The sequence below is a fragment of the Paroedura picta genome, chromosome 13 (genome assembly GCF_049243985.1).
Source record: "Paroedura picta isolate Pp20150507F chromosome 13, Ppicta_v3.0, whole genome shotgun sequence".
Classification (NCBI taxonomy): Eukaryota; Metazoa; Chordata; class Lepidosauria; order Squamata; family Gekkonidae; genus Paroedura; species Paroedura picta.
The window spans coordinates 35,661,316-35,673,835 of record NC_135381.1 but is presented as its reverse complement, the minus strand read 5'-3'; the positions used below and the strand labels follow the sequence as shown (position 1 = coordinate 35,673,835).

General features: G+C 52.8%; 1 protein-coding gene across 1 annotated transcript; it reads right to left on the bottom strand.

Annotated features, from left to right (window-relative positions):
- Positions 1 to 643: 643 nt before the first annotated feature.
- On the bottom strand, positions 644 to 12,309 carry SPRY3 (sprouty RTK signaling antagonist 3). Its single transcript, XM_077308585.1, has 2 exons — positions 12,169 to 12,309; positions 644 to 4,993 (listed from the first exon to the last, which is right to left on the bottom strand). Exon 2 carries the CDS (start codon positions 4,944 to 4,946, stop codon positions 4,041 to 4,043), a length of 906 nt encoding a protein of 301 aa, XP_077164700.1. The 5' UTR covers positions 4,947 to 4,993; positions 12,169 to 12,309; the 3' UTR covers positions 644 to 4,040.
- Between the last annotated feature and the right edge of the window lie 211 nt (positions 12,310 to 12,520).

Below are 12,520 nucleotides of genomic sequence, written 5' to 3'. Positions count from 1 at the left end.
AGCAAACCCAGCTTGCCAGATTAGAAGCCGCCGCTCCGCTCCCGACCACTACACCACACTGGCTCTCACTGTTTGCCCAGTGAGATAATAAAGCAGTACTAAAGCCACTCAAGAAAGGTTGTTGTCCAATGTTTTCCATTCTATAGCTAGAGCTCAACGAGGCCCTGGTGGAAGTTACCCCAAGGCACTTGCAAATTTCGCTTCCAAGTAGGCAAGCTGAGTTTAAGCAGAGATCAAAACATCTGTAGTTCCTGCTTGCGAAGAAAGACCGCGCCATTAAAGATGAGGTCCTGTGACCAAGGGTAGCTTGGAGTATGTGAGCCAGGAGTCTTTGTCCAGATCTCATGGTCAGGACATGTTTCTTCATTGGTGATGGTAGGGATGGAAAGCACCCTCAAGACAAAGCCCATGGTTTACAACCCCATAGGGTTTTCACCGCAAAAGATGACTAGGGGTGGTTGCCATTGTTCTGCATCTGCACTGTGGCCAAAGACTTCACCTGGAGGTCTCCCATCCAAGTCTTGACCAGGGCAGATGCCCTTCTTAGCTTCCAAGCCCTCATGAGAACGGACCATCCAGCTGAGAGCACATATGCACATTTCTTATTCAACCCCTGACCAAAGACCAGAACACCAAGAGAATATTCAAAAGTAATATATATTTTATTGAATAGTTGCTTTGTAGTGGTTCAGGACACCACCCATAGAATTATTTCCTTTATTTCAGCAGTGGTTCAGTTAACAGTTGGATTAGATTTGTAAGAAGGAAAACAATACGACTAAGAGAGTTACTGTAGTAATAAATATGTTCGGATGCATTTCTCTGTTTCTTTATTATTAAATCTTCAAAATAAACTTTTCAAATAAATATTTGTGCCTTTTCTTTTTTTTCTTTTTTTTAAACGGTTAATGCGGTAAAAAATATACAACAGACCGAGTAGAGAAAGTTGAGGAGGGACGGGATTCAGTTCCGCACACAGCACAGAATACCTTTGGGACCCAAACAGAGGCTGTGAAGCAAGAGCCCTCACTGCACTCCAGCAGGAAGGGGCTTCCTTGAGACAGTTCAGAGCAGAAGCCATCTGGCTTCTGGATGGGGACCTTCAAAAGCAAGACTGTGACAGCAAAGGGCACGGGAGGGGAGGAAGTGCAAAGCAGCAGCTTTGGGCTCAAACACCAGAAGGGTGCCCTTTGAAACATTACCGCAGGGTCAAGTACATGGCTTTTTCATTCCCAGTTGTGGCCCCTGGTTCTCCGTATGATCCCCAGTGCCATGAGTCTTGTTCCAACCCCAGCAGAAATCATGACATTCTCAGGCTATTGTCTTCAAGCCAGTTACTGCTCCCCACTGCTCTCAGGATGGTCCCTCACCTTTCACCCCCCCACACACACACAAAAAAAAAATGAGATCTAGGGGGGAGGAAGTGGGTATCAGAAAAGAGTAACAAGCCCAATCGTCCAAGGCAGTGGTAGTCCACGCAGGTCAGCAACACAACCAGCCCCCCTTTGGCAGGCCCCCCAATGTCTCACTTGATACAAGTCAGTTCAGGAAGCTCTTCCAAGGAAAGGCCCCTGGGGTTGGCGTCCCACTTTTGCGGACTCTTTGGCGAAGCCAGGCCCTGCATATGGCACCAATCGTCTCAGGGATCAAGAGAGATTCCCCAAAAGAGTCCGAAGCCGCCACTGCATTTAGAGTTACAAAAGCATATCAAAGCAACCTCCAAAACAACAAAAAGCCAAAGTGGTGGGCTGTGTGCTCCCTGAGCCCTTCCCTAACTTCTAAGGGGGACTCAGGAGGTGAAGATAGTTAAGTTGCACCTCTAACGTTCAGTGCAGCCCTTCAAGTGGGTCAAAGGCATCACTGGGGAAGCCTCATATAAAAATCCTCCACTCAATAACATTTGCCTTATGACTCCACAGTTATGACTGTGGTTCATTTAGTCTGAGGAAGAGTGCCTGCACTCGAAAGCTCACGCCTTGAATCAATCTCTGTTGGTCTTAAAGGTGCTATGGGACTCTATTTCCGTTGCGCTCCTTCAGACCAACAGAGCTACCCACTTGAATCTACCCATTTTCTGGGGTTTGTAGGTGCTCAAAAATAAAGCCACTCTCAAGCTCTGGGCAGGGTGATGAGCCAGAACTGGTTTGGGATCAGCTGTAAGCCTTTAGATCAGGGGTAGTCAAACCGCGGCCCTCCAGATGTCCATGGCCTACAATTCCCAGAAGCCCCTGCCAGCGAATGCTGGCAGGGGCTCATGGTAACTGTAGTTCATGGACATCTGGAGGGCCGCCGTTTGACTACCCCCGCCTTAGATCGTATACCTGGCATGGTGACGAGTATACAGCTCACCCCAGCTTTCAGTCATTAGGCCAGAATTTTCAGAGCCAGCCAGAAAAATAAAATCCTACTGACATGCAGTAAAGTGCCCAAACCACACATTTGCAAGCCCTTTCCCCCCAATCCGCCAGGGATATCTATGGCTTGTCCACAGCCTCTAGAGCAGGGGTAGTCAACCTGTGGCCCTCCAGATGTCCATGGACTACAATTCCCATGAGCCCCAGCCAGCAAACGCTGGCAGGGGCTCATGGGAATTGTAGTCCATGGACATCTGGAGGGCCACAGGCTGACTACCCCTGCTCCAGACTACGGAACTTTGAACCATCTCTGCCCACTCCCAAGGAAATGCCTCTTACCACTGTCCAAATTGCTTCACCCTGGTCAGCTTTTCCTACATGCAATAGTCCAAAGCCCCCTGGAAGAATCATGCCCCACACCCCTTCCTCTAAGTCAAACAAAATCAAAGTGCTTGCAGTTTGGAAGAAAGGAGCAACCGTGCTCACCGCCCATCCCAGCGATCTCTCCGGCTGACCGCTGATCTTCCTCCTGACCCTCCTGCCCCCATCCAACTGAAAGCTCAGTCACAAGAATACCTTGCAATCATTCTGCACCTTGGGACATTTTTCTGGCATTCTCGGTTTGCAAGAGAAAGCATGTCACAGTAGCCAGGTGGAAAACTGCCACCCTGAGTAGCCAGGAGCTGCTGCTTGCAGGATCTGGTTCTACATACCCTAAATTTAGGCAGGAGCAAGCTTCTGTGCTCAAAAGGGGAGTCCACACTCTGAATCACCAGGGTGATAAAAGAGCTGCACCAGTGATCCAGGGACGCATCAGCTACAGGCGCCGTTTTGCAAAGGAGGAGCATCCGGCCCAAAGGTGTCCTGATCTACCTTCAGCCTTGGCTAGACCCAGAGCGACATTCCGTGCTACTCAATAGCCCACTAAATCCAGAAAGGATCAAGGGTGAACCTGCCTTGTTTCAAGTCCACTGGACTGGAAGCTTCAGATTCCAGACTGTGCAGAATCCTTGCGCCTTGTGGTCGAACCTAATCTGCAAAGCTGCACACCAGTGAAGTCGCACAGACTCTCATAAACCCTTAAACGCTTGTGACTCTGAACCTTCCACCCACTCCCCTTTCTGAGCAAACATCCTCAAACATTCCAAGCCCCCCCCCCTCTCCCGTTTGGTACGGCAGCCTCCATTGGCTACTTTTTGGAAGCTTCTCCTCCCCCCCCCCTCTGCAAATTGTGCAGGGCAGAAGGAGGTCTGGAATATGAGCCCTAGGCGAGAGGGCTAGCAGGACTGAAAATGTGGGGTTATCACGGCCTCGCTGAATTTTGGAACCCACCACAGATCCATAACTCACAAGGCGTTGTGTCGGTCAGGCTCCTGAGTCACCCGGTAGCAAACCAACCCTCCACCCTTGACTGGGAACATCATTCCCTGCCTCAGCTTCCCGTCCCACTTGTCCTCAGCTGTCGGCAAGATGGGCAAAGCCCTTGAGACTCATCTGGGAAAAGAGGTCTCCATCTTGGAACCAGCTTCAACATCTGACCGGGGGGGGAGGGGCGGGGGGAGCGCAGGTTCGGTGACAGGCCATCCCTCTGTGCTTTGTCCCCAGGCCGAGGTGTTGTGCAGCAGAAGCTGAAGGAGAAGATGAAGAACAGCCGGTTTTCCCCCGTCACGGGGAGGGGAGCACGAGTCATACGGGCTTATCCAAAGTCTTGGGGAAAGCCGCCCCGCTGGAAGAGGAGATCTTCCGACAGACCGTGTTGGTGTGACTCTGGCAGCGGCAGCCAGGTCGCTTCAGGGCGTCGTAGCCTCGCTGGCAAAGTTTGAGGCACCCCAGGGTGGGAAAGTAGCAGCAGAGGCAGGGCATGAGCAAAGAGAGGAAGCTCATGGCCACCCAGCGGGCGCAGCAGGAGCCGGGGGCGCATGAGCAGGGGTCGTCAGCGCAGGTGTCCTCGTCGTCCGAGGAGCAGTGGTAGAAGATGCCCTTGACGCAGCAGAGGCAAGTCCCGTAGTCAATGAGGTTCTCCGGCGAGCAGAGGCAGCGCTGGTTGCAAAGCCAGCAGGAGGGCAAGCTGCGGGTGGCTGCACAGCGGGCGCACTTGCAGCGGCCGCATTCCTCGCAGATGAAGAGGTGGCCCGGGTGGAAGGTGGGGGGCTTCTCAGCAGCCCCCTTCAGCAGCTCCTCAGACTTCAGGTCCCCCGCTCGGGGCTGAGCGCGGATGAGGGAGTGACCGGAGTGGGAGGGCGTGATGCCCCCAAGCAGGCGCTGCTCCGAGGTGGCCGTGCCGTGGGAGATGGAGCTGGCAGTGCTGGAATGGCTCAGAGGCTGCTGGAAAGTCAGCGCCTGGTGCAGGTCCTGGAGAGTGGAAGACGTCAGCCGCCCGTGCGCCGGCTCCTGCTTGTGGAGCCCCGGCTGGTGGGACAAAGAGGGGATCGAGTGGGCTTGCTTGAAGGAGGCCGAGGGTCTCTCCACATAGTCGTTGGAGGCACGGATGGCGTGGATCTGGTCAATGGACAGGATCTGCTGCAGCTCCTCGGCCACGGAGCCCACGGTCTCTTCGGGGGGGTGCTCGGCTGTGTTGGACGAGTGGGGCATTCTGGGGAAGGGCGAAGGCTCAGGTCAGCGAGGAACATCAGAAGATCCTGCAGGAGAAGGAAGCCAAGAACTGAGACGTTGTTAAGGTTGGAGGGGGAAGGGAAGAGAAGGGAATGAGCACGCCAAGGACCCCCCTACACTCTGTCTAGGGCAGGGGTAGTCAAACTGCGGCCCTCCAGATGTCCATGGACCACAATTCCCAGAAGCCCCTGCCAGCGAATGCTGGCAGGGGCTTCTGGGAATTGTAGTCCATGGACATCTGGAGGGCCGCAGTTTGACTACCCCTGGTCTAGGGGATGGCCCTTTCAGGAAGAGGAGGGGGGCGTTTGTAAGGAACTCCAACAGGCTCCTATTCAGACACCAAACCAGATCCACACTTACTGGATTCACAAGCAGTTTGGGAGGACTCAGTGAAAAGTAGGATGAGCTGAGGGCACCCACACCAACCTAAAGTACATCCCAGAAGACTACCAGTGGGAAATTCAAAAACATGTCTTTTTTTGCCGAAAACACTGCAATAGCTTACGTGTAGATGCTGCTTCCAGCATCTTCCTCCCTCATTCTGCTATGGCATATCCTAAGCAGCCCCCTCATTTGGGCACCCAGCCACCCCAGAACTGGCTCTTGTGGAGAAAGACAGAGGACAGAGAAGGGGGTTTTGTTCCTGAAGACCCTAGAAGAGGAGTTATGTTTGAGTATTTTTTTAAGAAATATCTTGAGCCACTCCACCCTTCCTGTTTTGTTTGGTCTTAGAAACAGAGCATAAGCAATCAGCTCTGCATCAGAGAAAAATTCCCATGAAATAAGCTTTAAAACACACACACACAGACACACAAAAGAGCCTAGAACAGATTGGGGGGAGGGATGAAAGAGCTTATTCTGCTGCAGCCGCTGGGGAACTTCATGAGCCATCTACCTTCAAACTCTCAGATAGGCAAATTCAACAGGAAATCAGCACTGGACTACCAGAATTATGATTTTTCTCCCATCTAGAACCAAGCCCAGTAGCTCCCTAAGACCCATAAGATTTTTTGAGGGGGAGGGGGAGCTTTTGAGAGTCAAAGTTCCCACCACTGTGCATTGAGTTGGAGTTCTCCAAGCCAACTTTTAGAATAGGGCTCGCAGAAGGATAGAGCTGGAAGGGAACCCAGGGGTCATCAACCTCCAACAATGGGCAGGAAATTCACTGTTACCTCCCCCCCCCCTCCCTCAGTGATCCCTGCTCTATGCCCAGAGGAAAGCCAAAAAGAAAAGCCTCCAGGATCCTTGGGCCAATCTGCCTGGAGGAAAATTCCTTCCTGGCCCCAAAGTGATGGTAGGCATTACCTTGGGAGGCACAGGCTAATCTCTTCCTGCCCTCTCTCAGGACCTGCCTGAATTCATTGGCCGAGTGTTGCCGTCAGATGGCCATCTAGCCCGCTGCTTCAAAATATCCAAGGGAGAGCCCATCAGCTCCCAAGAAAGAGTGTTCCACCGGAGAACTGCCCTAACAGTCAGGAAGTTCTTTCGAACATTCAGTCACAGGTGCAGTGGGAAAACCTCTTCCAAGCACCCAGGGGCACAGTTTCATTTGGAGCCCTAGGGGGAGAAGGGGAGTCAATCCCCTTCCTTATGCCAAGTTTCCCAGCCCTGAGAAACCTGCACTCAGACAGGGCCCTCAATAGCAAGGTAATAAGGGTGGGGGGAGGTCAGGTTCAGTCTGCAAGCCTTCTGTCCTGGGGGAGGAAGGAATGGTTTGAAGGCCGACAGCCTAATTTCTGGAAAGCGAAAGGAGGCTTTTCAATCAATGAAGCCAGGGCAGCTGGTAAAGAATGCTGCCTGAGCTGTACAAGGGGAACAAGCAAGGGGAGAAAATTGATTTTCATTAGCCAGGTTGACCTTGAAGAAGAGCAAAGAGCAGGCAAAGATCAAGAGGCATCTTCCTTTGACTGCTAAAAGCCAAAGCAGGCTTGGGTTCCTCTCTCTGTTTCTCTCCACTTCCCTCACACTCAAGTGGGGAAAAAAGAAAGCCATCAGCCCAGGTTCATTGAAGAAAAAAAACCCTCTCGCCCTCCAGGTAAACAGAGATCAGAACTGGGTAAGAGAAAGAAGAGACAGACCGGAACAAGTTTTAGCATTTGTTCCTAGTCTCTACACATACGCAGAAGGCTTCTCCTCCACACAAGGGCGATCACAACCATTCTCTCACACAGACACAATCGAATGGAGCCGGAATTCCTCCAAGCGCTGGCACCAGATTTCCCCCCCCCCTTGTCAACAGGAAGGACACATCACTCCAAAGGGCACACTAGCCTCAGAGAGCGACTGGTTACAAATTTAATGCTCTGCTTTTTAAAAACTTCTTCTCAGTTAATCCACCGGTCTTTCTACTTCTGCAGGCCAGAGTATTCCCTCCCCCTCGGTACTGCCAGAGGTGCCCCTAATCCTTACATTAACTACTTTTATGCTTCCAACTCAAAGGGTGTTGCATAATGCTGGCAGGGACTCATGGTAATTGTAGTCCTTGGACAGCTGGAGAACCACAGTTCGGCCACCCCTGGCATACACACCTTTTGCTCTTCAGTCATGGTTTAAGTCTTCTCCCCCTCTTCCACCTCTGCCTCCACATCCCACTGCATGTTCTCAGTGACCCTCTCCCTCTCCCCTCTTCAGGTCACCCTAATTTCTCTCTTTCCCACTTCTTTGCTGCTCCTCCTAGGTCAAGAGGCAACAGCACCCAAGGGCTGTCCATCTCCCAGTGATTTGTATCACTGAAGGAATCTCAAGAGCAGGAAAGTGCATGCAAGCAGGAGTGAACACCACCCCATTGCAAACTATGGAAATTTGGAGCCCTCTCTCTAGGGCAGGGGTAGTCAACCTGTGGTCCTCCACAGCAAATGCTGGCAGGGGCCCATGGGAATTGTAGTTCATGAACATCTGGAGGACCACAGGTTGACTACCCCTGCCCTAGGGTATAGCCCACCCTAGACCTTATATTATGGAAATTAGATCTGAAGTTAAAATGGTCCGGAATAATAGATCGGGAGCACTGGCGACAGCAAAGCAAAAGGAAGGTTGGCCTTTAGCAGAAATCTAAACATCAGGTAAGGCCAGTAATGACTGGGGAAGGCACTGGCAAACCACCCCGTACTGAGTCTGCCATGAAAACGCTAGAGGGTGTCACCCCAAGGGTCAGACGTGACTCGGTGCTTGCACAGGGGATACCTTTACCTTTAAGGCTGTATTATACTAGGCTGAATACGGATCTTTTAGCCTGGATTCCCACCACCTTGGGCCACAGAGCTCCAGTGCATGGCCAAGTGAGACCCAGCATGACCTACCAGAAAGAGGAGTTGGAATCAATCCACCGAGCTTTGAAACAATCCACCTCTACCCTGGTAACTCTCCGGGAAACTTCCATCAAGCCACTACTTTCCAAGACAAGGCAACAGACAGGATGTATTTTTAAAAAGAACTCTTAGAATCATAGAATCACAGAGTTAGAAGGGACCCCTGGGTCATCTAGTCCAACCCCCTGCACTGTGCAGGACACACAACCCTTTCGCTCATCCACTGTAACCTGCCACCCCCTTGAACCTTCACAGAATCAGCCTCTCCATCAGATGGCTATCCAGCCTCTGTTTAAAATTTTCGAAAGACGCAGAACCCACCACCTCCTGAGGAAGCCTGTGCCACTGAGAAACCGCTCTGTCAGAAAGTCACCTAACCCCCAGAAACTGCTTTTGATCATTCAGGACCAGGTGAATACAGTTGCAGTCCCATGATTTAAGACCCAATAATCCCTGTTCGGTAACTTTGCAACATTACTTTGCAAATCAGAATTGGATAGCTCGTTGGAAGAACATCAGATTTCATTTTTAAAATATGTGTGCAAGCATCAAGTTTCTAGTCCATAAGGCCAGTAGATACAGCTGAATGTGGACTAGCAAGGCCTGGCAAAGTCTCAGTGCAGGAAGATGCTGAACCAAAATTCCAGCTGTCAGTGGGTGGGACTCCAGGGCCCTGCATCATTCCTCCACCCCTCCTCACTGCTGGCTGAAGTAAAATAAATTATGCAAGAGGAAGCCAGTAAGTATCACACAGACAATTTGCAAAGTTCAGCAGAGAATTTGGGTGCATAAATGCAGAGCCCTGCCAATAAAGGCTACGATTTTATGGGCAGGCCCAGGGCCCAAGTTTTGAGAAGAGTGGCTTTAGGACCCAGCAAAATTCTCCAGCACCAAACAGGATTGGGAAGGGGGAAAGGAGGGAGGAAGAGAAAAAGAGGATTGAATGACAATAAATTGTTTGCCATTCCGGATGCGATGAATCCAATCCAGCAGGCGGGAGGGACTGAAATAGATACTGCAGAGAGGGAAGGGGGGGGGGAGAAGAGAGAGGCAGAGGGTGAATCAAAGGGAGCTGGCAGCTACAGTAGCTGAAAGTGGAAGTCACTCCGGAATAACCCACTGAACATGCAAACAGAAAGCAGCTACACTTTGAGAAAGGCACCAGAACACCTCTGCTTGGAACACCAGTGCTATGCCACAATCAATGCAATATGCCTCCCCACCTCCCAAATTTGCTGCAAGACTCAACTGGAGCCAAGTCTCATGAGCAGATACAAAATATGACCCACAGTTGCTGGCCACAGTCTATCCACCTCCATCAGGTGGCACAGAACCCCCCAGGCAGCCTCCCCATCACTAACTTTCTCTTTCCAAAAGTCACAGGCCGGTGCAGCTGCATCTTTACTGGACCCAACTTTCTCATGCATCCCCAGAGCTGCCTAGCTGACCTGCATGCTTCCTCCTTACTATTTGTAATGCTCAGTGTAGGGCCGAGCATCCGGATGCAATTCAACTGCCTTTGGAAATTGGGTGTGTCACTGCCATCCCCACAGACAGAGGACGACCGACTGTCATTCTCCTGATCCCAGCTTTCCGGTCAAACGGAGACTAAACCCATCCAAGAAACACCCCCCCCCCCAGCCTAGCAGTTCTGTCCTCATCTCCAATGCAAATGGCAGCTGCCTATCTGCCCCCCCCCCTCCCCTCATGCAAGGTGATCTGAACAACAAGCCAGGCCAGAGAATCAATCCAGTAAACTCACCATCCAGGTGAGCTTTTGATTTTACAAAGAAAGCTTCCATTAGACAGTTTATTTGCTACAAGAGGGAGGTCAAAACAGATTGCAAACTTTTATTATTATTTCTTTATTTTGGAAAGAGAAAGAATAGACAGAAGAAAGGAATTATATATGCCAGATTACACACACACACACACATCTCCGTATACACACATGAGCTAAAGCATCAAACATTCTCTGCACTTTGAAACACACAAAGTAAACTTGCATCCCCCTCCACATTCTAAAAGAGACCTGATTTTCTTTCTCAGACACTTTAAAAGATGTACCATCTGTTCCTCCTGATACCCTGTGGGTGTGATTGAAGGAGGGGGGGGCATGACTAGAATTTTGACACACAATACTTGGGAGTCTCCTTAGCCTTCAGGTCTCTGGAAAGCCACCTGCAAGTCACTTTTTCAACTGCTCCCTTTAAAGTCCCCCCACCCCTCCAGCTCAAATGTTGGCTACTGCTACAAATTCAGCAGGTGACTTCAGGCACCCCACCCTCTCTCAGCCGCTCCCCTCCCCTTCCCCCATATGGGTTCATATCTTCCGACCTACAGTTCAAAAGTGATGCAAGTGACTGCTTGAAATATATATATTCTCGATAAAGACCAAACCCCTCTAATGGCCACCAGCCTCTTTGGATCCCTTTGCCAGTCCGGGAGCAAAAATGGACATCTGCTAGGATTCAGTTGCCTGCTATGATTTTGAAAAGCCCTTCCCATCCCCCCCCCCAGCTCTGGCATTTCTCCTATTCCAGATTACACATCGGAGAGCCATCACCCACAGGATTCAAATCCTGCAGGGTGTCAAGGGGCCCGGCCCCCACCCATCTCTCCGCCTGCGGCTTTCCAGCACCACCCTGATGGCTCTCCTACATAGCATTTTCCAAGAATTCATGATTCTCCCAGGGAAGGAAGGATGCTTTCACCGGCTCCAATGCCAACCTGGTTCCCTGCCTTACCTGTGACCCAGGCAAGCCCACCCCCTTCCAGGCACCTGTGTCTCAATTGCACATCCCAAAGGCCAGTAACCTTTCCCTGCAAATTGGCCAAGCCCAAGCCTTACACCTTGGGCACTCCCATTCTTATAAGAGCCCTGCAGGACTGGACCCAAGATCCCACGACACTGCCATCCCGGATGCATTATGCACACGTTGGATGGATAATGCACTTTCAATGCACTTTGGAAAAAGATTATCCTGTTCTGCACAGGTAAATTCAGCTGCAAATCCATATTGAAAGTGCAGAAAGGGCCCTGCTTCCAGTGGGGGTCGACTAGATGCCTTCACAAAGCCCAGCGTTCCCTCTCCATGTTGCCCCCAGTTTAGGGTGGGCAGCCCCTGAACATGGAGGTTCGATTTCTCATGACCCTCTGCCCTCGACTCGCATATTTCCAAAAAGCGCCACCTTTTCCAGGGGCTGCCTTGCCCTCCCCCCTTACTGTGATAACTGGGCTCATCCCCCCCTCCCCCAATTTGGCGACTCCCCCCGCCCAGGAGTGGACGGGCTTCCCATTGGGCCGACGGGTCCTTGCCACACCTGTGCGAGCCGGCTCTCCGACAGCCTCCTGCTGGGAAAGAGACCCCGGCTTCCCCCTTCTCCTCCGCCCCCTCCCCAGCGGCCAGGAATCCGGCCCGCGAGGCAGAACAGGAGCCGCCAAGGTCGTCCGAGCCGCCGGCTCCCCGCGCCGCCAGACAGCCGCGCCGCTCCGTCCGACGCCGACCTCCCGCTCGGCAGGGGACGCCCCGAGGCGGCAGGTCGGAAGAAAGGGCTCGACGGCCGCCCCGTTCGGGAGCCAGCCGTCGAGCGCCACCGAGGCTAGCGCTCCGGCAAGCCTCGTCCTGTAAGCGGTGCCCGCAGAGGCGAAAGCCCTTCTCCAGACCGTCCCTGCCCCCCAGCCGAGCACCAAGCAGGGAGCATCAAGCCCGCGCACACCACCACCACCACTACCGCCCCGACGAAGAGCCCTGTGGGACCCGCACGTTTGCCCGTCGCGGGGAAGAGCCACGTTCACACGTGCAGCTCCCGATCTAAGCAGGGAGAGAGAAGGCAGGCCACCGCGCGTGCTTTGGCTAAGCAAGCCCCAGTCGGAGAAGGAGGCGGCTCACCTCGGCGCAGCTCCAGCGCGGCGAGCTCTCGAAGGGGCGGCCAGAGCGCAGCTCCCGCGAACCCGGCAGCGCCGCCAAGGCCACCAGCAGCGGCCGCGCCTTCTCCGCTCACTCGACGAGCCGGCGGAGGCGCCCGGGCAAGGCGCGAGCGGGGCCCCGCCCTGGGGGCGGAGTCAGCCTCCGAAGGGGCGGCCCCGGCGACAGCGCGTGGAGTGGCTTTTTTTGTGTGTGTTGTTTGGTGTTTTTTTTTGTGAATGCAGGCGCTCTCGCCCGCGTGCTTGTGAATGGAGGGAGCGGGAGGTGGGCGGGGCCTGGCGCTTGGCTCCGCCCACGCCCGCACGCCCCGCCCACG

Bases quoted from the DNA above. Each gene is read 5' to 3' on its own strand.
- SPRY3 (XM_077308585.1), bottom strand. From the start codon at position 4,946: ATGCCCCACTCGTCCAACACAGCCGAGCACCCCCCCGAAGAGACCGTG.